This window comes from Sebastes umbrosus, chromosome 19 (assembly GCF_015220745.1).
Source record: "Sebastes umbrosus isolate fSebUmb1 chromosome 19, fSebUmb1.pri, whole genome shotgun sequence".
Classification (NCBI taxonomy): domain Eukaryota; kingdom Metazoa; phylum Chordata; class Actinopteri; order Perciformes; family Sebastidae; genus Sebastes; species Sebastes umbrosus.
In genome coordinates, this window is record NC_051287.1 from 12,749,930 (window position 1) to 12,774,394 (window position 24,465).

Genomic DNA, 24,465 nt, shown 5'->3' on the forward strand with positions numbered 1-24,465 from the left:
TTGTGAATCTATGGGTCATGCTAACTTTGCACTCCCCAGCCCCATTGTAGAGATTCAGGGAAACGAGAACTCGCACATAACAACGTATATTCGGGGAACTTGCGTGCGTAGACTGTATATAAGACATGGACGTAGTCACCGTGACGTCGGTTTGTGGACTGCTATTCTGAAGCCTAGAGTTCGGCATTTTGGCTGCCACCTTGGTTTTTTGCAACCAGAAGTGACACAAAAAGGTGGAGCTAAGTACAACCAAACACTGAATATAATATTTTTAGGTGACCAAAATGTCATAATTAACTTTCATGAACTGAAAACACACTGTGAAAGGGTTAAAGTTGAAGACGAAAACGTGGTCAACTCCCAGACCAAACAACGCCGTAGTAGCGACCTGTCAATCACAAGGTTGCCACGCCCTAAATCATCCCCTGCTTTATGGTCTATTTGACTCTAAATGGGACCATAATTTACTAAATGAACATCGTGCTGTATTGAAGAAGACTTGAAACTAGCGATTGAGACCATAAACTCATGTTTAACGCACTTCTGTATTGGCTTCACTTTTCAGACCCCGGAGTTGCCCAATAGTTGTGTGAGCCTCCTGCAGCTTTAAACATGATTTTTAGTAGCCCCCTGGAGTAGCCATGTTGGGGGGGGTGGGGGTTAACGACCTATAAAGTCACAATAGCCACATTTATGGGAAATACGCCAGGTTAAAATAAACCGTAGAGCTACACATTGCATGTTGAGTAGATGGTCTGTGGTTTACCAGATTGTCACATACAGTATGAGACATGGTGTTCTCACAAAGATACACACTAGTCTATTTTCCTTCACTAATGCCTGGCGTACATAATTGAAGATGACAAACTGATGTGTGGTTGGCCTAAAAAAAGTGTAGTAATGAAGACAGTACATTGTGGACAGTAAACAGATGGCGGTCTTCTCCAGGGTATAGCTGGATGTACAGTATCATAGCCCAGTAAAGAAAATTGACTCAGTGGCTGAGTGGCAGTCTACCCAGGCCACCTCAGAGTCTTTGTCCATTGTCCTCTCTCTGCCACCACAACTGTGTATTTGGAGCCCCGTGCTCAGCTTTTTATTTTTATCATTCTTTTGTCTGAGCGTACAGTCGAACTGCATTCATCTCTGCTCCTGCCGCAGGGCCTAATCTGGCCTCATGTTTTGGACTTGATGAGCTCGTGGCCCAGTGGAATAAGCCGGTTTGCCTCCTCCATAAACCCATGTTCCAGGCTTACACGCTTTGGCGACTTTACACGGCTTTGCAAAAAAAAAAAAGAAAAAAAAAGTCATTTCATCTGCTGGGTGAAAAAAAAAACCCAGAGCGGATCATATTGGCCCTGTTTAGAACGTGTTGTAGTTGGCCTGGTTTCTGGAGAGCCCTTAAAGCTCAGGATATTAAAAGAAAGTTTAATAGACTACCACAGTAGACGTGAATGTGTGTAACCTGTACGCGTCACATAACTAGGGCTGCAGCTATTGATTATTTTAGTAATCAAGTTTTCTAGCGATTATTCCATCGATTAATCGGATAACAAGTACATTTGCTTTGTTATTAAAGAGCAATCAGTTTCTACTTACACAGAAATAGAAAAAACAGCTACGGACAAGGATGACAAAGCTGGACAATAAGGGTGAGGAATAGACAGGACTGATATGCACACAAATAGTGAAAGAAATAACCCTTAACTAGGCAATTGGAAATATCATATTGTAATTCTTCATTTAGGTGGTGTTCCCCTTTAAACATAGTAACGCTTCAACAGCGGTAGTCTGTCCAGTATTTACTTCCACAGTCAGTAAGATGATGCTTCTTAGCTGAGCTACCAGAATCCTCCTCAGCTTCCACCACTTGGACTTCACTACTCTGCTGCTCGACTTTGTTTAAATCTGCTCTCATTCGCTCTTTGCTTACTAGTGTAATCAACTGTCCCCTCTCTTTCTTTTTTTTCTCCCTTAACACCCCTCTTTGCCTTTCTTAACCCCCCTCACTCACTTTCTTTCCTACCTTTCTTTCTTCCTCTTTGTTTCCTTCTCAGGCCTCCCACTCTTCCTCCCCCTCTTCCTCCTCCTCCTCTTCTCTCTCCTGCCACCTCCAGCCGTCTGTAGCGGCCATGGAGGAGGCAGGCTCTGGGCTGGGCCTCACCATGTCCGTTTCTAACTCCTACCTGATTGGCCAAGCTTCTTTGACCACACCCACGGTGAGTCAGGTCTTTTAAACCCCATCCCTCCACCTCCATCCCTCTCACGCCGGTGTGGGTGCTGTGTGGTCCTGGACTGGTTCGGGGGCGGCTTGACCTGTGTGTGCCCCATCTGTGATGCAGTCTGTTTATCTACCCCTTGCCCCCCCTTTGAGGCTTCTGATGGGGCCGACCCCTCAAGGCCCGTGGTTTGGTTGCTGTGTGGTTTTGTTCATCCACCCCATCCATGTGTGCATTTGTTGTTTTGCTGTGTGTTTTTTAGATATGATATTATTAATGTGTGCTTTGCGTGGTTGTGAGTGTGTGCAGTTATTTGTTGCCTCTGGCTAGCTATGTGTGTGTGTGTGTGTGTGTGTTGCACTGAAGCATTCCTCCACATGACAGGTAATTATTTGGCCCTTTCCCTCTTTTCCGTTTGCCTCAGAGATACAGTCAGTGAGTTGTGTGTCTGGAGCATTCAAATATCACAAGAGGCAACAATACATTGCCCTTTTGTTGGTCTGTCGGGAACATTTCAACCATCAACAGTTAATGAATTAGCTTGTGGTTAATCAATTAGAGTTGTTCCGATACCAATACCAGTATCGGAAATGCTTCCAATACTGCCCAAAATTCGGGATTGGGTATCGGCGAGTACGCCAGTCTATGCACCGATTCGATACCATCATTTATTAACCCAGAAAAACTTATATAACTGGAAATCAATTCTCATTTGCTGCTCCAAAACAGTAGCCTTCACTGTGGTGTCGCACTGGATGTATCATGGCTGTCCCTGGCAACTACTGTTTTAGAGCAGCGAAGAAGAACTGACTGCTGATAGTTTGTGACGTGACAATAACAAACAACAACAGTGCGGTGCTAGTGGAGAATGTAACGGTAGTCAGAGGGAGGAAAATATCAGCCATTTGGCAGTATTTCACAATAGAAAATCTGTTAATGTTTTACAAAAGGGTTTAACCTGAGCCAGGCCATACGACAAAGATAGTAATCATATCACATCCATACATGGTCAGTATTAAACAGCTGCTAAATGAAAATAATAATATGACTGTCAATCAATTAAAATATTTAATTGCAATTAATCACATGATTGTCCATTGTTGATCAAGATTAATTGCAAATTAATCACACATTTTTTTATCTATTCAAAATGTAACTTAAAGGGAGATTTGTCAATAATTTAATCCTCTTATCAACATGGGAGTGGGAAAATATTCTTACTTTATGCAAATGTATGTATATATTTATTACTGAAAATCAATTAACAACACAAAACTATGACAAATATTGTCCAGAAACCCTCACAGGTAACTGCATTTAGCATACAGGCAACAACAGCTGTCAGTGTGTCAGTGTGCTGACTTGACTATGACTTGCCCCAAACTGCATGCGTGCCTGTAAAGGGGAGACTCGTGGGTACCCATAGCACCCATTTTCATTCACATATCTAGAGGTCAGAGGTCAAGGGACCCCTTTTGAAAATGGACAGTTTTTCCTCGCCATTATTTTGCATAAGTTAGGAGCGTTATTTAACCTCCTTCCCAACAAGCTAGTATGACATGGTTGGTACCAATGGATTCCTTAGGTTTTTCTAGTTTCATATGATGATCTAGCTTTAAAACTGAGCTTGGAATAAATGATATTGGAACATCTCTATTAATCAATGCTATATTCCAGTAACTTAAGGCCTGACCCAGCTAGCAGACCTTGCTATATGTGTCAGTGGTTAGGTCAGTATTTTGGGTTGGTTGACCCATGATGACCCCATGGTGTGCGTGGCACCCTAAGGCACGGTGTGGATCTCCCTCAGGATATCTCCAGTATGGAATGCAGCCCCAGATGGACCTGATGGAAAAAACACATTCCGCCTGTTTCTGCTCCTCTTCTTTCCTCTCCTCCTCGTCTTTTTTTCTTCCTCCAGCGTCAGTCGCTGTCCACACTCTACTCTACTTTTTTCTCCTATCTTCACCGCCATGCTGTAACCTCCTCCCACCCCCAAATGCACACGCACTTCCACACCTCCCATTTGTCTGTTTCTGTGGAATGTTTGCATTCCTCAACTCCTTGGGGCATGATGTTTTGGGGGGCGGGAGGGGTAGGCAAGGCATGCTGGGAAAGCTGCTTTGCATATGTTGAGTGGAAAAGAAAAGAAATATCCAGTAGTTTATTTTAATGTAAGTGTCTCCCTTCCTGTGTGTGTGTGTGTGTGTTGCGGATGTTAGTACAGACAGTATTTTTAAGACTGCTGCCACGAAAAAAGAGGAGAGTGAGAGGCCTTGATTTTTCCCGCTGATCCTGCGTGTCTGTGCATGAACAACATGTGCGCGCATCTGTGTGTATGTGGCCGAGTGTGTGCGGTGTTTATCGGTGATCCGTGTATGCACAGCTCTGTGCTGGTATGCTGAAACAGAGCTGAGATGTGCAACATGTTAAAACAGGTTACCGCTACCTCCCTGCAGACAGGCATCTCCTCAGCTGGCCGCACACATACACACACACTCATGGACATTGTCAAGACATCTCTCGCCTTGTTGGATGTATGTGTGTGTGTTGCGGTGCATTTCATGTTCAGGCACATCACTCTCCCAGTCCAGGCTTAATGGAGGTGTTGGAGAATGAAACACTGCTTCCTCTTGTTCAGCTTCTTTTTCCTATCTGCTCTGTCTTCACCTCTCTGATCTCTTAGTCCTGTCTTTTATTTTTATTTCTTCTTTCTTTTCCTTGCTTTCCTTCTTTCCACCAATCACAGAGCTTGGACCAGGTTGCCTTGACCAATGCCACCATTCTGGATGGTAGCGGGGGCGGGCCCAACGGTTCCCTGGCTGGCTCAATGGGCTCTGTGGCTGTCTGTCTTCCTTCTGAGTCTTCTCTCACTGACTCTCTCCACACCTCAGCGGTGAGCTTACACAGGATAGATGTTCGATAGCAGGATGCTTCTATGAAGCAGCTCTTGAAGACGAATGATAAAATGTGATGATAAAACCCTGGCGCCCTTCCCCTTGGCAGATTGGTGTTAGATTACAACAGTTTGGTGTTCAGTAATGTTGCTCAGATGATAATACAGTGACTCATTCACCTAGTGGCATCTTGTTGTCTTTATCACTGCCCACAATCTGTCTGCTGCAGAGGCGGAGCAGGGGGGTTGGCTTCGGGGGTTCCAGCCCTGAATGTTTTCTGAAAAGCCCCGAAACTTTTAGGTTTTTAAGGGCACTTTCACAAGCCAACATTTAGTCCGTTATAATTGAACTTTGGTGCGATATGTTTGGGCGGGTTGTGAACGCAGTAATTGTACTCTGGTGCGGACCAAAACAATAAGACCACCTCTCACTGGAGCGAGGGCGGGGAGGCGGGGTTAAAGGAAACGCCACTGCGCCTGCTCTATGAGCCCAATGGATAAGTAAGATCGCCGGATGATCCGGCTACTTTTATACTCGTTGTCGAAGTCTAACTTTTTTTCCTTCATGCGCCACTGAGCAACTTTCATAGGAATGAACGAGGGCTCGCCTCCAGCTCTCTTTATACAGCAATGTTTTTTTCCCAACCAGATTTTTACCCATTATATTATCTGAAATGGCTTGAAAAATATTACATATAGCTGCCATAAATGGGGAAAACATCAGAGAGCTGAAATCTCCCCAGTGGAGGAAGATGCCCCCAGAATTCCCTAGGTTTTGGGCTGAGCCCCGAATGTTTACAACGTCTTGCTCCGCCCCCGCTATGCTGTCTGATTACTGGTCTTAAAAGAATCCCAGTAGAGCATGTTGCACTGCATGTTCTTTTTGCCAGTAAATACTATTACCTTTTCAAAAGATGCACTCCAGTGCCGCCTGGTGGTCATGATGACGCTGAGCTGGAGAACACGCCGCTCGCTGTTCAATACCAAACCTTGGCTAGCCGCTTTCTCTCCTCCTTAGCCACATATTGTCACTTGACGTCTGTTAGCAAAAACACTCTGTGCCCCTCTCCGCTCCCTCACGCCTGGGTTTGTGTCCCTCCTCTTTTCCCGTAGAGCGAGAGCGCAAATGACGAGGGTGGGGAGGGGGAGTACGTCAACTTGTACTCATCCAGCCAGGCCAATGGGGAGCTGCCTCTCTCCCTCAGAGTAAGTAGCTGACCGCCTCGGGGTGAAAGGTCAATTCCATTTACACGTCCCATCACTTCAGGAATATGAATCAATTTCAAATGCGGCGAGGGATTTGAAGTAAAGGAGACCTGTCTGACTGGCAGATATCATTCATCCGTTACAGCGAGCGGCTCCTATTGATTCATCTCTCGAACTGATGGCACTAAAATGGAATGTGAATGTAGCCGAACCTAAGTGAGCATGACTTCAGGTTCACGGGGTTTGCCTGCCAGGGACTTCTGTGCTGTGGTTGGTGTCTGTGGAGAAGATGTCCATGTGTATGTTGTTCTGACTGGCTGGCTGGCGACTGCCGTCTCTCTGGCTGCGCTTCATCTGTAACGAGCATTTAACCCTGTTCCGATCTAACACCTGACATGTCGCTGCTCCAAAGGGATTCTCAATGGTTCAGCGGGTTTCAATTTTCCAATAACATTCCCCCATAACTGCTTATGTGCACCCTGTGCATGTTTTACAGCGTGTGTGGTTGTATTCCTTTGAGCCAAGCGTGTACATTGAGGGTGTATTTCAGGTGTGTGCAAATGTAAGTGAGAGCAAAAGATTGATGGGTGTGTGTGATTGTACTTGTCGTTTGGGGGCAGTTTCAGTGTGTATGAGTTCTACCCTCTGGTGTCTTTCTGTTTTGGGTCTCACCTGTTGGGTTTCTCCTCGCTCATATTGAGGAAAAGCTGCATTTTTACCCATCAACATAGCATCAACATAGTGGTACAAACATTTCGTACAAAGCATCCATCCTCCCTTCCACCAAAAAGTGTTGCATGCACTGGTGGTCCATACGATCTCATCAATAGCCAGCCTTCTGTCACTGCATGGAACCATTCCTCCATGTTGTTCCATGTAACCTACAGCACACATGTTGATTGTTGCTTTTCCCACCGTGATCAGGAAACAATCACAGCTGACGATGTACTACAGGACCCCGCCCCTCAGATGCCATCCACCAACAGCAAAGAGGCTCTGGACAAGGAAAGGTAAGGGTCCCAATGTTAACATCCTAGAAATGATATACACCAACATGCTACCTGTTTACAGTATGTACTATACTAATAGTGTACTGGTTTTGAAGTTAGTATACACCTTTTTCAAACTTGACAACATCAATATTCTAAATGGGTTCCTTTGTATTTCCTGTTGTAATGTTTGTTAAGCTGACAGGAAGTAAACGTAGACCCAAAGCTGTTGCCCTACTGCAGCAACAGAGGTCAAAGAAAAGGTCCAAAGATATAACACAGTTGCGATTTCTCTGCATTATCATCATAAAGTTAATGTCTATAACGTTACCTTGAGATGAGAATGAAAGACAACTGAGAGGAGTGGAAGTAGTGTGATGTGTGAAGTGATTTACACAGCAGATATGTATGCTATAGCAGACAAAAATGCAATTTCAGTTAAACTTTAAGAAAAAAAAATTATATATATTTTAAATATTTTTTTTTTTTTTGTAGTTATTGTTCCTGGAGCTGTTTCACCACCATTCATAATTCTCTTTTTTCCAGCTGTGATCAGCTTCTCCATTCCCTTTGTGCATTGCATTGTGGGAGAATAGTGAGACAGAGAGTTTAGGGTCTACTATCTGTTGTCACTTTTCCAGTGTGAACACACTACATACTTAAAACTTGCTTAGAATTAGTGCTATGCAGTAGTGTTACAACTAATGATTATTAAATTGATTAAGCTGCAGATTATTTTGTCAATCATTTTCTCTAAAATGTGTGTAAAACAACCACTTTTATTTTCCTGAGCCCAAGATGATAAATTCAGAAACAGTCCAAAACTCAAAGATATTAAATGTACCATCATACATGACAAGTAAAAACATCAAACCTCACATTTGAGGATTTGATGTTTTGAATTTTTGCCATTTTTGCTTGAAAAATGACTGAAACAATGAATCGATTATCAACGTTTCAGCTCCTGTATGCCGTTGGACACAGCTGTAGTCACTGTGCATCTCAGAAAGTTTTGAGTGTCTCTGTGCTGATGACCGTTGTGTGTGTGTGTGTGTATTTGTTTTAGGAGGCAGAAGTCGACAGAGTCGGCTGGGAGCGATGAGGAAGACGTGGACGAGCTCTCCCTCATCGACCACAAGGAGATTATGAGCAGGATAACACTAAAACAAGAGGTAAGACAACCGCCACTGCTGACCCCGTGTACTGCTTTTAGAAATCCGCTGTGACAGAAGTGTGCAGCAGCAGCAGCAGCATACTAAACACATTTTATTCTGTTAGTCCAGCGCAGGCTAAAGGTCACTGTGAGTCACTCAGATATGAAATCAGATCACCGGTAGCCATTGCTGCCCTCTGGAGTGGAGCATCTGAAATTGCAGAGCTGAAATCGACCAACCGCCCTGCTCCTCCGCCTCCTCCTCCTCCTCCTTTATCCTGCGTGGTGCAGTCTGATAGACAGATGTGTGAAAATGCTCCACTCTGCAAGGTTAGGGGCAATGTGACAGCAGTGATTTACAAAATGAGATGGGGAGGGATCAGAGCTGGTAGGAGGGGAGATTCATAGCCTGTCATGACATCTAGAGCTGTTACAGAAGACATATTGCAGTGGTGGGGCTTTTATCATACACAGGTCTGACTTTTTTCTTCGTCATCAGAGGAGCTGGTGCAGGACAGGGAGAGGTGGGGGCTGTTCAGAGGAGGGGAAAAACAGGCAGTAGAAAGGAAAGGTGCAAGCTACATTTTGGGCTAGACTGCATCACCCCTCATCAACCCCGAACCACTCATTTCCTCTCCCGCTTTCAATCTCTCTCCATCTTTGTTCATTTTTCTCTAATTCTTTGCGCCTCGTTTGCTCTCTTGAATTTTCTCTCTCTCCAGAGTGACGACGGCCCTGACGTTCGTGCTGGATCGGGAGATATTCTATTAGTCCACGCTACAGAAACAGACCGCAAAGGTACAGTACAGAACACATTAAGACTCACCCTGCGTGTTTGTTGTGTACAGCTCAGTGTGTTACTGGGCTTCTGGGTCACTGGTGCAACTTTGTTTTGCTGGCGTGGAAAGACCTGCAATCATTTTATATTCAAAGACAGATTTATTTTTATTTGTATAGTGTGATTCTGTAGTTTGACCGATTTGTAATTACTAGGGCTGTCAATCGATTAAGATATTTAATCGTGATTAATCGCACATTTAATTTGTATTTAATAGTCTTATCAACACGGGAGTGGGCAAATATGCTGCCTTATGCAAATGTATGTATATATTTATTATTGGAACTCAATTAACAACACAAAACAATAACAAATATTGTCCAGAAACCCTCACAGGTACTGCATTTAGCATAAAATATATGCTCAAATCATAACATGGCAAACTGCAGCCCAACAGGCAACAACAGCTGTCAGTGTGTCAGTGTGATGACTTGACTATAACTTGCCCCAAACTGCATGTGATTATCATAAAGTGGGCATGTCTGTAAAGGGGAGACTCGTGGGTACCCATAGAACCCATTAACATTCACATATCTTGAGGTCAGAGGTCAAGGGACCCCTTTGAAAATGGCTGTGCCAGTTTCTCCTCACCAAAATGTAGTGTAAGTTTGGAGCGTTATTTAACCTCCTTCGCAACAAGCTAGTATGACATGGTTTTCATACGATATCAGTATCTTCACTCTAGCTTTAAAACGGAGCCCGCTACAACCTTAAAAATCACAAGTTAATGCGTTAAAGAAATTGTTGGCTTTTAAAAGAAATTTGAACTTTGACAGCTCCGGTAATTACTTTTTTAATCCCCTCATCTGAGTAGCATTTTAAAAAAGTCTCTCTCAGTGTGTCAGTATGCATGTCGGGTTCGTAGCCTTCACATTTGATGATGTGTTTTCAGTTAATTGGGAGCTCTGGCTGCACTTCAACTGAAATATGTTGTTTTCTTTTCTTCTGTTTTTGCTTTGACAGATCTTGTTTTGTACTGTGAAGCCTTTCTGACTACGTATAGGACGTTTATAACCCCCGAGGACCTCATTAAGAAGCTACACTACAGATATCCTTTTCAAATCGCTCAACATGTCACTCTGAGCTTTAATCGCTGTTTAGATGGCAGAAGGCTGTTTTTCTTTTTTAATCCTTATTTACCAAGAAAACTTGTTTGCTCTCATTCAGCTCTTCCAGACATTCATAGATGGAGACCTCCAGTACAACCCTAATCCTCTCCATTACTACCGGGGCTTTTTGTGATCGTATGTCTTTACAGTAGTGATATATTACAGCTGAATTATTACAGTATTCTACATTATTGTTGTCTTTGTCCTTGACCACAAAGCACATACACCAGTTTCTGCCACAGTCCGGACACCTTCAAGAAGCGAGTCAGCAAGAACACGTTCTTTGTGCTGGTTCGTGTGGTGGATGAGCTGTGGTGAGTAGTCAGTCTGTGGTTGTACCTCCTCAGGGAAATATGTTTTTCCAAGTACATGGAGAGGAAACTTGGTCTCTCAGTGAATTCATGAATAAAAGCATGTGTAAGAAGTTTAGAAACACGGATATTGCTAGTGCTTTAACCCTCAAGGACTACCAACCGAATACCGAAAGAATAAACTACTGTTAGAAACAAACCATCATAGCAAAATGTTAACTTATTTCCTCTCAAAACATTATTAGTTATGTAATTAATTAGTTAATTTGCATATTGTGTAAAAAGAAAATTGATGGAGCAGTAGAACTGTATTGGCAGCAATTGGGTGCTTTTGACTTTGGTCCCCTAAGACGCCAAGTGTTTAAAATTATTATTTAAGAAGCACTAATTAAAACAGAAAACAATGATATGAAGTCATTAAGAACAAACTGATTGACAAAGTCATGAAAAAATTGAACGATATAATAAAGCACCTGTGAAATATGGGACCCCAGTTGGTAGGATGAGGGTTAAAAAGGGTTTGGTTTTGCATGTAAGCAAGCTTTTTAAAGAAATGTGCACCAAATGTACCGCATGACCAAGAAATATGAGGAAAAATATAATATTTCTGCTGCACAAATTATGATTATTTTTTCTGACATACTGTGAAACACTTGATAATATCACTGTACCTCTTAAACGGCTCGCAACTCAGACTATGGAGGACCACAAGAGTCACGGAAATAGTAACTTATTGTACAATAAAAATAGGAATTCATCTTTTTTTTTTTTTTACAAATGTATTTATTAATCTATGAATAAATGGACTAAATTACAAAGTAATTAATTATTTGATATTTTAATGGGCAATAAAAAGAAGAGTTATGAAAGAATTTACAAATGAAATATTAATAATAAAAAAAAAGATGAATTCCTATTTTTATTGTACAATTACAGTTACTATTTCCATGACTCTTGTGGTCCTCCATAGTCTGAGTTGCGAGCAGTTTAAGAGGTACAGTAATATTATCAAGTGTTTCACAGTAAGTCAGAAAAATAATCACAATTTGTGCAGCAGAAATATTATATTGTTCCTCATATTTCTTTGCCGCACATTTCTTTAAAAAGCTTGCTAACCATAATAGACATGAGCAACCTGTGAGACGGATCGCCAGTCAGAAATGTTGGCAACCAGTGTGCTACAGTAAGAAAAGCTGGTTATTGACACCTGTTGGCATCGTGTACATCATGAATGATTGATTTGATGCTGGGATATAATGACAAACGCAATTCTTCAGTCCCATTACCCTACAGACAGTGAATCACAGCCTTATAAAATGTTTATTTGAGCTCACTCATCCTAAGAGCTTTCCTTTTATTGTTCCGCCGACAGCTATAACCAGAATATATGTCCCTATTTCTGCAAGAGTATCCGAAGATCTCTCTCTTTTTGTTCCAAATCTCCCTTTTAATTGACGCGTTATGGTCATGAACGTGCACGTCTGATCATCAACAACCCCCATCACAAAAATTTAATAATTCCCATTCTCCTCCTCTTCCTCCAGCTTGGTGGAGCTGACGGAGGACATCTTGAAACAGCTGATGGACCTGGTGTTCACGCTGGTGTGCAACGGCGAGCTCAGCCTCGCCCGTGTGCTCCGTAAGAACATCCTGGATAAGGTGGAGCAGAGGAAGCTGCTGCGTTACACTAACTCCCTCAAGCCGCTCGCTGCCCGAGGGGTCTCTGCAAGGTACTGTGGGGGTCAAGGGTCTGCTGCTTTTTCTGAGACTTGGTGAAAGCACTTTTAAAGTTTGACTTAGTATTCATAACAAAATCAAATTCAAACTCTTGGGTTCATTTTTATTTTACAACATGACCAGACTTTCAGTAAAACGTCGCACCACAAGGAATCACCACAATGGACTGTAAAGTTGAACGCTTGTGTGTCCCCAACAGGCCCGGAACTCTCCACGACTTCCGCAGTCATGAGATCGCTGATCAGCTCACGCTTCTTGATGCTGAGCTCTTCTATAAGATTGAGGTACAGTGGCTTCTTTGTGTCAGTCCGTCCTCCCGGTGTGTTGACGTTGATTGTGTTTTGAGCTCCGCAGAGTCGACCCCAACTTGAACTCTTTCCTGTTGTCTTCAGATTCCCGAGGTGCTGCTCTGGGCCAAGGAGCAGAATGAGGAGAAGAGTCCCAACCTGACTCAGTTCACAGAGCACTTTAACAACATGAGCTATTGGTAAGACCAAAAAACGTCATGCTGTCACATCTCACTCTCTGTTCTTTGTATTCCTGGCTGTCTCTTCTTATCTTGTTGACACCACTCTGTTTATTTCTCTCTATCCTGTAGGGTCCGCTCTTTGATTATTCAGCAGGAGAAAGCCCAAGACAGAGAGAAGCTGCTTCTCAAGTTCATCAAGATAATGAAGGTTAGTCACCTTAGACTTAAAGGGATAGTTCTGGTACTTATCCATGGTCAGTGTATTATCTACAGTAAATGACGGTCGGCACGCCCCCAGCTTGGAGAAGCAGACAGGAGTTATTGTACGTAACCAAAGCAATGTACTGTCGTGGACGGGGCAGACAGCAAAACGAATTTTTAGCCACCCAAAAGAAAGGCTCACCTAAAAAAATCAATATCAGGTTAAGTGTACGCTATATTTAGAATATTTTCACTGCTTTACTTTGCTGTTCTGACAGGAAACTGAAGCCGTTTTATCCATCTACTGTATGTTCTCACCAAATCCACCAGACTCCATTGGAAAAAAGCTGTAATTTCCCCTCACAGAACACAGGAGTTGCTGGTCTACCGCTGCCTCGATCGGTTAGTTTGTTTGTGTTATTGTGTGACTTTGGTTAGTTTCGGATTCACCAAAATCACACAATAACAAAAACAAACTAACCGATCGAGACAGCGGTAGACCAGCAACCTCTGTGTTCACTGACTCTGGATAAGTACCTCATACAACCCCACTTCAAAACACCCAAACTATCCCTTTAAAGATCCTAATTGTCATGTTAATTTCCTTGTTGTTTAACGCTGTTAACATTTATACAAATCTCTCATTACAGCACTTAAGAAAGTTGAATAATTTCAACTCCTACCTGGCAATACTGTCCGCCCTGGACTCGGCGCCCATCAGGAGATTAGAGTGGCAGAAACAGACCTCAGAGGTGAGAGGACTGTGAGGTTACCATGTTACCAATCAGCATGTATTAAAGGAGAGACATCTAAAGGTGGTGTAGCCTCTACACATCTAAATATCATCACTTTTCTCTCACATCACACCTTCTTCTTTCCTCAGGGATTGGAGGAATATTGCACGTTGATTGACAGCTCCTCCTCCTTCAGAGCATACAGAGCTGCTCTGTCTGAGGTGGAGCCTCCATGCATCCCGTACCTGTAAGTGAATGAACACTTGAACTCATACTCATAATGCTTTTTTAGCCAAGAGCCACGACTTAACACGACTCCTCGTTCTTTCAGGGGTCTCATACTACAGGACTTGACCTTCGTCCACCTGGGGAACCCTGACCTCATTGACGGGAAGGTCAATTTCTCCAAACGCTGGCAGCAGTTCAACATCCTGGACAGCATGCGGCGCTTCCAGCAAGTGTAAGATCCACTTACAGTATGATGAAAAGATGCACGTGATCTTGATATATCATTAGAAGGCTTTGTGAACATCAATCACGGTCATAAATGTCATCATTTGTTTGGCAGGAAATACAACGGGTGCTTACTTTGTTTTTCATTAAATTTTAATATCATAAAGCATCGCTGGCACCTCCACCCGGGCTGTTTGTTTTCCTCGCTATAATGAATTACATGCATTAATCAAAACGTCCGCCTCTTCCCCGTCTCAGGCATTATGAGCTGAAGCGCAACGAAGACATCGTCTGCTTCTTCAACGACTTCAGCGACCACCTGGCGGAGGAGGCCCTGTGGGAGCTGTCGCTGAAGATCAAGCCCAGGAACATCACCAGGCGCAAGACTGAACGCGAGGAGAAGACCTAGGGCGCCGCGGGGCCTCCGAGACTGACCTCCAACTGTGCTTCATGACACTAACTCCACTTTACTAGACTGAGAGAATGGAAGCTACGCGCTGGAGCTAATGGGAGACTCATTGTGGGGGACGCAGAACAAACTATAGAGACGACTGAAGCGTGGCCGAGGTTTACAAAGAGCTCTGCTGCTCTGGGAGATTATAATTGGGATTACTGTGGCTCCCGGCGTTGAGACGGGCAGAGATTCAGCGGAAACGAGAGGGTGCCAAGGAGGAGCGAAGAACCACACAGAGCGGACAGGGAGACGCTACGGAAATAACCAAAGTCTGCTCCCTGGGCTCTCTGTTTTAGAGTGGAGCTGTTGCGTGTGTGTGAGATTGAGCTGAATGGTCCATTACTCTCCAAGTTGCTCCTTCCTCTTCCTTCATGTATGTGCCATTTGTTGGTCATCTTCTGCAACCCTCTCTTCGACTCCCCTCAAACAGCAGAACCTCGCCGGCTGGCCTGCCCTGAACTGTGACGTCAACACGCAGGCAAGCACACCCGAGAATCTGCTTTTGGGGGCGCGAAGGGATTTGAACTCGGAAGAGAGGATGACCATCAGAGACTGGAACCTATGAGTTTGTTTTGAAACATTTTGTGTAAGAATCATGTATGGTTATGACATGTATTATATACAGTGCTCCTTTTGTTCTTAAAAAGGATGTTTATGCTTATGAGAAGAGCTTAGCTTCTCCCAAAGTGCCATACGTATGTGCACTAAAAAAAAGCAAAGCAAAAAACACAAAAAAGATAAATTACTAAAGATGCTGTGATCTATGTATGTCATACTGAATCATTGTGTGCCGTGTTCAAGTGTAGAGAACCATCAGGCAATCACAATCATGTCCCAGTCATGTCGGTGCGTGAAAGAGTGTCTGTGTGCGACTGAAGTCCTCAGTGACTTGTGTGTTTGTCATTCCAAAATGTGCTGTAGTAAATCATTTTGATTCCTTTTTTTGGATAATGGTCAAAACCAACACATCACACTGTGCTCTCAACCTCCAATAAAACAAACAGCTCTGTTTCTATACACACTGTGTTGGTCAGAAGCTTCATTTTCACTGTCAAAACTCAAATAAGACTTTATCATTTATTGTTATACAGAATGGTCAGTGGAAAATGAACTTTAAAAACTTAAGGCATGTATTCAACTGTATGTAAGTAGAAGGAAGCACTCCATAAAAATCTAGGTGTGACATGAATACACCACGCAGCCATGTGGCCTCATTTTTTATTAAAATAAGTTTAGAGATGTTCCGATACCGACTCCGATACATGTGACAAACAGCTGTGACAAACTACCTGCAATCAGTTCTTCATCACTGCTTTAAAACAGTAGTTGCCAGTGGCAGCCATGATACATCCAGGGTCACAGCACAGTGAAGGCTACTGTTTTGGAGCGGCGGAGAAGAATTGATTTCCCTTTCTTTTTCTGGATTAATAAATTATGGTATGGTATCGGATCAGTGCATAAACTGGCGTACTCACCGATACCAAATTTTGGACCGTATCAGATGCCTTTCCGATACTGGTATCGGTATCAGAACAACTCTAAATAAGTCAAAACAAACAGGGAAAGTTAGTGCGAATATAATTTAGATAGACTCTCAAAAAAAGCAACAAAAAAGCAGATATAAATATAAGGTCAAAGTGCAAAAGCATGACTTAACATAAACATTTAAATAACACTTCCTACCCTCAACTATATTATCCTAAACCTCAGTAACACGTGGTCATCTGACCACAGTTCACGCTGAAAAGTCAAACACTCATGGAAGACTGTTACATGTGAAAAGCAAAACCTATTTTTGCACCAATAATTACAGTGAAATTATGGAGAGGTTGCAGTACTGAATATTTGCTCAGTGCAATTGTGGATATTTAAAAATGCTGCAGAAGGGTGAGTCCGGCACCACAGTAACCGAGCCGTCCCGCACAAATCAGTCGCAGCTCAGAGCTCATATTCACAGTCTGGACACGTCCGTCAATCCACAGGGTCTCAGTGAGGCCGACAGCTGGGCTCCAGCAGGACCCTCTTTCCTGACGGATTAGCGGCTCCGTTCTGCAGGTCGCCAGGCTCCGAAATGGCCCGTTTGAAGCCTCGCGCGTGGCTGTTCATGGACGCACGCTGCCACTTGCAGATGTCACCGCTCAGTATGTCCTGGATGTGCTGCACTATGAGGTTGATGGCCACTGGTGAGAGACGGAGATGTCAAGCATTCATGTTGGAGAAATTAGTAATTAATAATAACTAGGAAAAAATACTTACCCATATTGTCAACTCCTCTTGGAATGATGACATCGACATACTTCTTTGTCTGAGAGAGGACAAGATGTCTTAAGGTTTGTTGACACAAGAAAATCGGCACACAGTCAGTGATAACCATCATACTTACAGGCAAACAAAACTCTTCAAAAGCAGGCTTGACAAATGTTGTGTACTGCGTGAGAATCTGCTCCAGTTCTCTCCCTCTGGTCATGTCTCGCAGAACTACAGGAAAGTGAAGTCAAGCGATTAATATACTTCGTGGCAACATCTGGAATATTGTGTGGGACGGAGACACTCGTACCTCTGCGAGACAGTCTGACGTCTGAATCGGTGTCCACAAAGAGCTTCATGTGAAACATATCACGCACTTTCTGGGGGTAGAAGACCAGGATCCCCTCAAAGAGGACCACGTCTGCTGGGTAAACTGTGATCTTGTTGTCCAACCTGGAAATATGAACACAGTGTGCATACAGAGGCAATGTTGATGACAATTATTAGTTCTGGGGAAAAACTGAAAAAGGAGATTTGTCATTAAGGTTGAATCCATGTGAAATACATCCTTCCTACCTGGAATGTGTGACAAAGTCATACGTTGGCACTTCAACCACCTTTCCCTCCGCAATGTCCTTCAAGGTTCTGTACATGAACTCGGTGTCAAACGCCTCTGCAAAACATTAAACAGAAACAGTTGAATTTTAAAATGCATGCAGTGCATTCAGCATGTAAACAATATACTGTATAAGAAATAGGGCTTCTTTGCAGCATGTGTGTTTGCAGAATAGCATATCACAACTAGACAGATATTAGTGCAGAGTCGGTAAAAAGAACAAGTTTTTCTTGAACTGCAGAATCCCCTGTCGTTGTCAAATGTCTTTGTCACTGCAGTTTGACAAATTCCAGAAATTCCAGGTGACATTATATTAATAAAACATGTTTCATCCACAACAAAATAACCTCTGAAGAAAATAGCATAATTATATTTAACAGCATGCAAAACCACACAAGTAACTCCTTATTAGGATTGGTGTGGGTTGGATACTACAGGTGGGTCTAATCACACATCAGGTGTGTGCTGTTGTGCAGGAAATAGGACAGGAAATAGACGACTCTGCAGCCCTGGCCTACCTGGGTGATCGAAGTTGTACTGTCCCTTCAGTGCTTTGGCCTTTTGCTCCAGAGTCAGGACTCTGTAGAAGCTGTCCTGGCTTATGATCGCCACCTTCCTCTGGCGGTGGTCCACCTTGTTCTGGCCCAGCAGCTCCATGATCTTTGCGCAAACTGTTGACTGTGTGCAGAAAAACTTCTTTTTACTCAACGTTATTGGTAGGTATGTTTATTTGTTTGGCACAATTTAAGACTATACAACATAACAAAAAAAAAAAAAAAGAATAATATACAGTGCAGGAAGAGGCAAAAAAAACACTGGGTTTATCTGAAGCCTCCACCTAGAGACAAGATTAATATAAAGAAATAATATGACTACAAACAAACAATTAGGACAAGATATATATAATAACAACACACACTGGCTCCCTGTCTCTTAGAGAATTGATTTCAAAACACTCCTGCTGGTTTACAAAGCACTAAATGGTTTAGCGCCAAAATACATTTCTGATCTTCTGCTACGTTATGAACCATCCAGACCTCTCAGGTCATCTGGATCAGGTCTGCTTAGTGCCCCCAGAGTCAGAACTAAACATGCAGAAGAAGTGTTCAGTTTTTATGCACCAAATATCTGGAACAAGCTCCCAGAAACCTGCAGGACCAGCTCCAACTCTCACTTCTTTTAAATCGAAACTTAAAACTTTCCTGTTTTGCTGCTTGCCTTTTATTAAACCAGATCTTATACTGCACTAGAGCTTATACTATTGTGTGTTATACTCTATTTTAGCTTCTATCCTAAAGCTTTTATTTTTATTTTCTAATCTTTAATGTTTTTATAACTGTTTTAATTATGTCTTAATGTTCTTTTGCACTTTGTCGCAATGTTATTGAATGTTTATGTAGAGCACTTTGAATTGCCCTCTTGCTGAAATGTGATATACAGATAAAGCTGCCTTGCCTTAGACAGGCATTGAGGGGATTGCTAAGTCCTTACGTCAGCTAGCTGTATGAAGCTCTTTTGGTGCTAAAAGGTCACAGAAGTGTTGGTATGATGATAGTAAATATTAGCAGAGCAGATGTGGTATGAGTTTTCTAGTCCTTTAATGAGATAAAGTAGAGTAAATGTGATCTGAGTAGAGGGGGGCGTGCCAGATGCTTTGATAAGTGTTAGCTTAGCTGCTAGCACACTAAGCTAAGCTACTCAGGGATGCTAATTTCCGGAGCTTTCTGTCTGAAGAAGGACTGACCTTGCCGCTGGCGGTTCCTCCGCTGACCCCTATTAGGAAAGGACTATTCCGTGGTCTCTCTGACTCGTCTAGAGCTCCGAAAACCTCCATATCAGTCAAACAAGTTCAGACAGACTGCAGATATCTAGATATCTGTGAGTGTTAGCTATGCTATCAATAACAACAAGCAGTTCTCGCGAGAACTAACGAGCTCCAAAACTGTCAAAACAGCACTCGCGTGAGATCGCGTTAGTTCTCGCGTTAGTTCATATAAAATAAGATTAATAACTACCTATATACATTAGGAGCGAAACTGCATTCAATATTTATATACATTATGATTAAGTATTTCCTATATATAATATCGGTTATTTGCACATACAATCTAATAATTCTGAATACATTTGGTTATAGTTAGAACATTTTAGTATGAATAGTTTTAAGATAAGATAAGATATTCCTTTATTAATCCAGCAGTGGGGAAATTTGCAGTGTACAGCAGCAAAGAGGATAATGCAAAAAAACAAGATGCATCAGCTAACACAGTAAAAAAAAGAGCTAAACAAAGTGTAACAAAATATGAACCATTTAAATAGAAGGAAGTATAGAAATAGGAGCAGTATATACAGTATTGACAATAAACAGACTATTAAAAAAATTGCACAAGTGGAAACTGATATTGCATTGTGAGAATGAATGAAATTACACCTGAAAATATCAGATTATTGTCAGTTTTTGGTGTGTAAGTGGTCTACTGGGAGCAGTGCTGGTTGTGGAGTCTGACAGCTGCAGGAAGGAAGGACCTGTGATAACGCTCCTTCACACACTTTGGGTGGAGCAGCCTGTCGCTGAAGGAGCTCTCCAGTGCTGAGATGGTGTCCTGCATAGGGGTGGGAGTCATTCTCCATCATGGATGATTTATATGAGTACGTGCCTTTGACTGTTTCATTTGCGATCAGTAAATTGGGATTATAGTTCTATCCCATGCTATTAAAAGCTAATCTCAGAATCCATGACAACAAATACATTAGCAATTAAGAAATATTTGTGTTTATTATGGAATTAAATAGAAACATCTTGCAATATACATATGCAGTACAAACACAGCATTATTTTTTGTCTGGGTCGTTGTCTGATCTCTCTGTGTTTTCCCCAGGTTGTGACTTGTCTTTGATAGATTCATCCACCACTATCTCGAAAGCAGCACTTCCTTCAATCCTCTTCACAGTCTCTCCTTTGGCAGCAAGGATTTCCTCGATGTTTCTAAAGGGTAAAGCAACACAGCACATATAAATATACATTACACACAGTTATTGGTAAATAAATTGTGTCAATTTCTCGCGTGCATTTTGTACAGCTTGTGCCCCTTAAGACATGTTGCAGAGGTGTTGCTTGTCAACTTAACCAATAATTTGTGATTTCCATTTACCTGGAAACGTGCACCCTTAGTCCAAACCAAAATTTAGGATCTGTCTCACCTCATACCGCCCAATAAAGTGTAGGGATGCACTGATACCGGATCGGATATCGAACCGATACTGACTCAAATAGCTGGATCGGTATCGGTGATAATGGAGCCGATCTATTCAACTTAATTCTATGTTCAACACAATATACATTATATACTGGAATTTTAATTTCTGTTTAAATTTTGATCAATTTGTTGCTACATTAAAAGGGTTTACACTTGAATTGTAATTCCTAATAATTTTGAAGATTGCCAAGTTGCAGGTGTACAATTTATTATTTTAATAATACATAACAATTCAGTAAATGTATTTGTTACATTTTGTTTTACAAAGTTAGTAAAGCAATGTTAAAGTCAAGTCTGATGTTGCCTTACACATAACAGAATGATCCCAGTTACTTCCACACAGTGAAGCATACAGCTTATTACTTAAACACTGGTATCAGATCGGTACTCGGTATCGGCCGATACCCAAAGCCCAGGTATCGCTATCGGTATCGAGACTGAAAAAGTCAGATCAGTGCATCCCTATTAAAGTGAATGTTCCACTTTACTTCACCACCTGTCTCACCTTAAATTTTCTTTTAAAAGAGGTGTTAAATTGTAGACCAAAAACTAATATGTTTGAGGTTGCCATTATAGAATTTGTCCACCAGAGTGCACTAACGACTTATAAGTGTTCCGCTCAGTCACCATTCTTCATTAACCAAATTTAAGGGTCTCTTTTTAAAAATGTTTATGTATAAAAAAAAACATACACAAAAAATAAAAACAGTTGCTACATAAGGGTTTTTTTAACTCTCAACTACTGATATTTTAATGGTTCTGTTTTAGATGTTGTTATGAATCAATGACATATTCTGGTTTATGTTCAGAAGTCCAACTAACCAACCAATCAACCAATCAACCAACCAACCAATCACAACCAACCAACCAACCAAAACCAACCAACCAACCACAACCAACCAACCTACCAACCAACCACAACCAACCAATCAACCAACCACAACCAACCAACCAACCAATCAACCAATCAACCAACCAACCAATCAACCAATCAACCAATCACAACCAACCAACCAACCAATCAACCAACCAACCAATCACAACCAACCAACCAACCAATCAAAACCAACCAACCAACCACAACCAACCAACCTACCACAATTAACCTACCAATCAACCACAACCAATCAACCAACCACAACCAACCAACCTACCTCTTCCCTTCCAGGTCAGAGAACCAGCTGAGGTTATCAGCGATGATGTGGTGATTCTTACATCCGGAACATGTCACTATGACAACACCTTTGTGATAAGCCTGCTTGGATATCTTCTGCGTGGACCTGGTGGAGCAAACCTGCAGAAATGACACAGCCTGCATGTCAGGTAATGTGACTCAAACAACACAGCAGGACAACCAACCAAAATGTTTTGTTTTTTAGGTTTCAAGATGAAAAGCTGTAGGAATAATGGCAATGTCTCCTCAACACTGATGGTACCTTGCACGTGTAGACCAGCTGATAATGTGTTGACTGGATCTTTCCAATAGCGTCACTTCTGATAGTAGGTGAAGTGGAGAATCCTCTGTGACTGCTGAGACGAGATGCACATCTGTCAGCAGGTAACAACATGTGGAAACCACGCCGGTCCTGTGAGGAGGAGAGAAGCCCCGACCAGGAGGAGAGAAGCCCCGACCTGGCTGCTGCTGCTGTGGAGCTCTGTGATCCTGGAGGACGACAGCTGAGTCCAACAACACCGAGTCCAGACGGTGCTGAGCGGCTGTGATGACACCGGAACAACCGGCCGACAGTCAGCATCGTCCTCGAAGAACCTGATGAAGGTAAAATATTCAAACATTTATGCAAAACCGACATGACAGGTGATGTTTTTAAGGAACGTTACTAACGACTTCATCAACATGTAGTTTGTCTCGGACTGATGACGTCAAACATGCTGGTATTTTCAAAATAAACTTTATATACACATGGTGTGGATAGCAACATTACCTATATCATTCAGCTTCTGATTATTCTTGGTAAATTCCATATCCACAAATCGAAATGGCCTGACTTCGGTTTCTTGTTGAACTCAAGCAGTAGGGCACCTTACTTGAAAATGTCAGAAAAAACAAAAAGCTGTAAAGTCTCTCAATATTTTAAAGGAAGTACATTTTCTTGACCTCTGAAAATACTTAAAATGAATGGACATTGAACTCCTCTAGCAACTCCAAAGTTGTTTTTTTTTGTGCTGTTTCTTTGTATTCACTATACTCTTTTGTACATGTTTTGCGCAATTTTGTTACTAGTCTGTTTATTGTCAATACTGTATATACTGCTCCTATTTTTATACTTCCTTCTATTTAAATGGTTCATATTTTGTTACACTTTGTTTAGCTCTTTTTTTTTTACTGTGTTAGCTGATGCATCTTGTTTTTTTGCACTATCCCCTTTGCTGCTGTACACTGCAAATTTCCCCACTGCGGGACTAATAAAGGAATATCTTATCTAGCTGAGAAATTAGATTCAAATGTTATAAAGATAGTTATAAATGCCATTGTAATCGTGTGACTGTCCCTGCGTGTGTGGAGACAATCTTGCAAAAGAATAATGGAGTTTATTTTCACCAATAAAGATGGCACAAGTTTATCTTCAAAGTCAAAATCCAATTTTAAGTTTTTATTAAGTAAACATCCTAGTGTGGAGAAGTCAAGTCATTTCTTTGAACACAACCACCAGAGAGTGACATAAAGACTTTGATAGTACCTCTCACATTCAAATAAATATGTCTGGGACAGCATCCTGTAGTATTTTAGTATTATTATTGTACAGAGTTATGCACAGATGGTTATCATCACCTCATTGTCTGCCAATTCTTTAGAGGAAAGGGAGAAGTAGGGAAGGTTATGCATTTATAACAAAACAACTTTTACCATTGTCCTCACTGGCTAAGGCCAAGGCTGCTGCAGGAGTGCACAGCTGAGCTGAATGGCAATCAGCACAAATGACACATTTAGGGAGCCGGTGGTGACTGAAGGGTGTTTTGCTTAATCTTGCTCGGAAAGGTGGGCTGAGTTAGTTTAGGGGGGAATTGCAGTCCGTCTGAAACTAGGAGGCCTCCCAGTGCTGACACACTGCCTCTGTGGTGAGTCCACATGCAGTTTTTGTGTGCTGTATTCTTCTATTAGTGGTATGAATTACACCTGAGTAGTATTGATATTGCACAGTTGGTGTACAGTATAGTGCAGTTATTGTCAGTTTTTGGTGTGTATGTATGTGGTCTACTGGGAGCAGTGCTGGTTGTGGAGTCTGACAGCTGCAGGAAGGAAGGCCCTGCGATAGCGCTTCGTCACACACTTCACTATATGATATAATGTAGTACTACTGCTAATCAGTATACACCCTATGCAGGACACCATCTCAGCACTGGAGAACTCCTTCAGCAACAGGCTGCTCCACCCAAAGAGTGTGAAGGAGCGCTATCGCAGGTCCTTCCGTCCTGCAGCTGTCAGACTCCACAACCAGCACTGCTCCCAGTAGACCACAACCAGCACTGCTCCCAGTAGACCACAACCAGCCCTGCTCCCAGCAGACCACTTACACACCAAAAACTGACAATAACCTGATATCTTCAGGTGGAATT

General features: G+C 42.3%; 3 protein-coding genes across 16 annotated transcripts in view; 1 reads left to right on the forward strand and 2 right to left on the reverse strand.

Moving 5' to 3' along the window:
* rapgef1b (Rap guanine nucleotide exchange factor (GEF) 1b) overlaps positions 1 to 15,790 on the forward strand; it is a 53,749-nt gene extending 37,959 nt beyond the window's left edge. For 7 of the 14 annotated variants that reach the window (XM_037752233.1, XM_037752229.1, XM_037752231.1 and 4 more), the window contains 16 exons: positions 2,058 to 2,219; positions 4,969 to 5,115; positions 6,229 to 6,321; positions 7,246 to 7,331; positions 8,377 to 8,482; positions 9,186 to 9,261; positions 10,265 to 10,349; positions 10,632 to 10,724; positions 12,266 to 12,451; positions 12,658 to 12,742; positions 12,851 to 12,945; positions 13,057 to 13,135; positions 13,779 to 13,880; positions 14,012 to 14,109; positions 14,194 to 14,322; positions 14,574 to 15,790. In XM_037752233.1, coding sequence (XP_037608161.1) covers positions 2,058 to 2,219; positions 4,969 to 5,115; positions 6,229 to 6,321; positions 7,246 to 7,331; positions 8,377 to 8,482; positions 9,186 to 9,261; positions 10,265 to 10,349; positions 10,632 to 10,724; positions 12,266 to 12,451; positions 12,658 to 12,742; positions 12,851 to 12,945; positions 13,057 to 13,135; positions 13,779 to 13,880; positions 14,012 to 14,109; positions 14,194 to 14,322; positions 14,574 to 14,724 — 1,773 coding nt within the window. In that variant the 3' untranslated portion in view covers positions 14,725 to 15,790. Of the gene's footprint in view, positions 1 to 2,057; positions 2,220 to 4,968; positions 5,116 to 6,228; positions 6,322 to 7,245; positions 7,332 to 8,376; positions 8,483 to 9,185; positions 9,262 to 10,264; positions 10,354 to 10,631; positions 10,725 to 12,265; positions 12,452 to 12,657; positions 12,743 to 12,850; positions 12,946 to 13,056; positions 13,136 to 13,778; positions 13,881 to 14,011; positions 14,110 to 14,193; positions 14,323 to 14,573 lie in introns of all 14 variants that reach the window. The other 7 variants (XM_037752242.1, XM_037752238.1, XM_037752241.1 and 4 more) reach the window with 4 other exon arrangements.
* Positions 15,791 to 15,827: 37 nt separating this feature from the next.
* uck1 (uridine-cytidine kinase 1) lies at positions 15,828 to 19,568 on the reverse strand. Its single transcript, XM_037752243.1, has 7 exons — positions 19,377 to 19,568; positions 18,151 to 18,310; positions 17,593 to 17,689; positions 17,327 to 17,469; positions 17,153 to 17,247; positions 17,026 to 17,074; positions 15,828 to 16,949 (listed from the first exon to the last, which is right to left on the reverse strand). Exons 1-7 carry the CDS (start codon positions 19,464 to 19,466, stop codon positions 16,756 to 16,758), a joined length of 828 nt encoding a protein of 275 aa, XP_037608171.1. The 5' UTR covers positions 19,467 to 19,568; the 3' UTR covers positions 15,828 to 16,755.
* An 814-nt stretch (positions 19,569 to 20,382) lies between these two features.
* dnlz (DNL-type zinc finger) lies at positions 20,383 to 23,020 on the reverse strand. Its single transcript, XM_037752639.1, has 3 exons — positions 22,326 to 23,020; positions 22,044 to 22,183; positions 20,383 to 20,618 (listed from the first exon to the last, which is right to left on the reverse strand). The coding sequence occupies exons 1-3, from the start codon at positions 22,698 to 22,700 to the stop codon at positions 20,465 to 20,467; spliced, it is 669 nt and encodes a 222-aa protein (XP_037608567.1). The 5' UTR covers positions 22,701 to 23,020; the 3' UTR covers positions 20,383 to 20,464.
* Positions 23,021 to 24,465: the final 1,445 nt, after the last annotated feature.

What these genes read in the sequence shown, in the direction of transcription:
- uck1 (XM_037752243.1), bottom strand. Translation starts at nt 19,466, where the DNA reads ATGGAGGTTTTCGGAGCTCTAGACGAGTCAGAGAGACCACGGAATAGT. An exon ending in GAGGAACCGCCAGCGGCAAG is followed by an intron (nt 18,311 to 19,376) that starts GTCAGTCCTTCT and finishes TTCTGCACACAG; the next exon opens with TCAACAGTTTGCGCAAAGAT. An exon ending in GACTTTGTCACACATTCCAG is followed by an intron (nt 17,470 to 17,592) that starts GTAGGAAGGATG and finishes TCATATTTCCAG; the next exon opens with GTTGGACAACAAGATCACAG.
- dnlz (XM_037752639.1), bottom strand. Translation starts at nt 22,700, where the DNA reads ATGTCGGTTTTGCATAAATGTTTGAATATTTTACCTTCATCAGGTTCT. An exon ending in AGCTGGTCTACACGTGCAAG is followed by an intron (nt 22,184 to 22,325) that starts GTACCATCAGTG and finishes TCATTTCTGCAG; the next exon opens with GTTTGCTCCACCAGGTCCAC. An exon ending in TCTGACCTGGAAGGGAAGAG is followed by an intron (nt 20,619 to 22,043) that starts GTAGGTTGGTTG and finishes TTTACCCTTTAG; the next exon opens with AAACATCGAGGAAATCCTTG.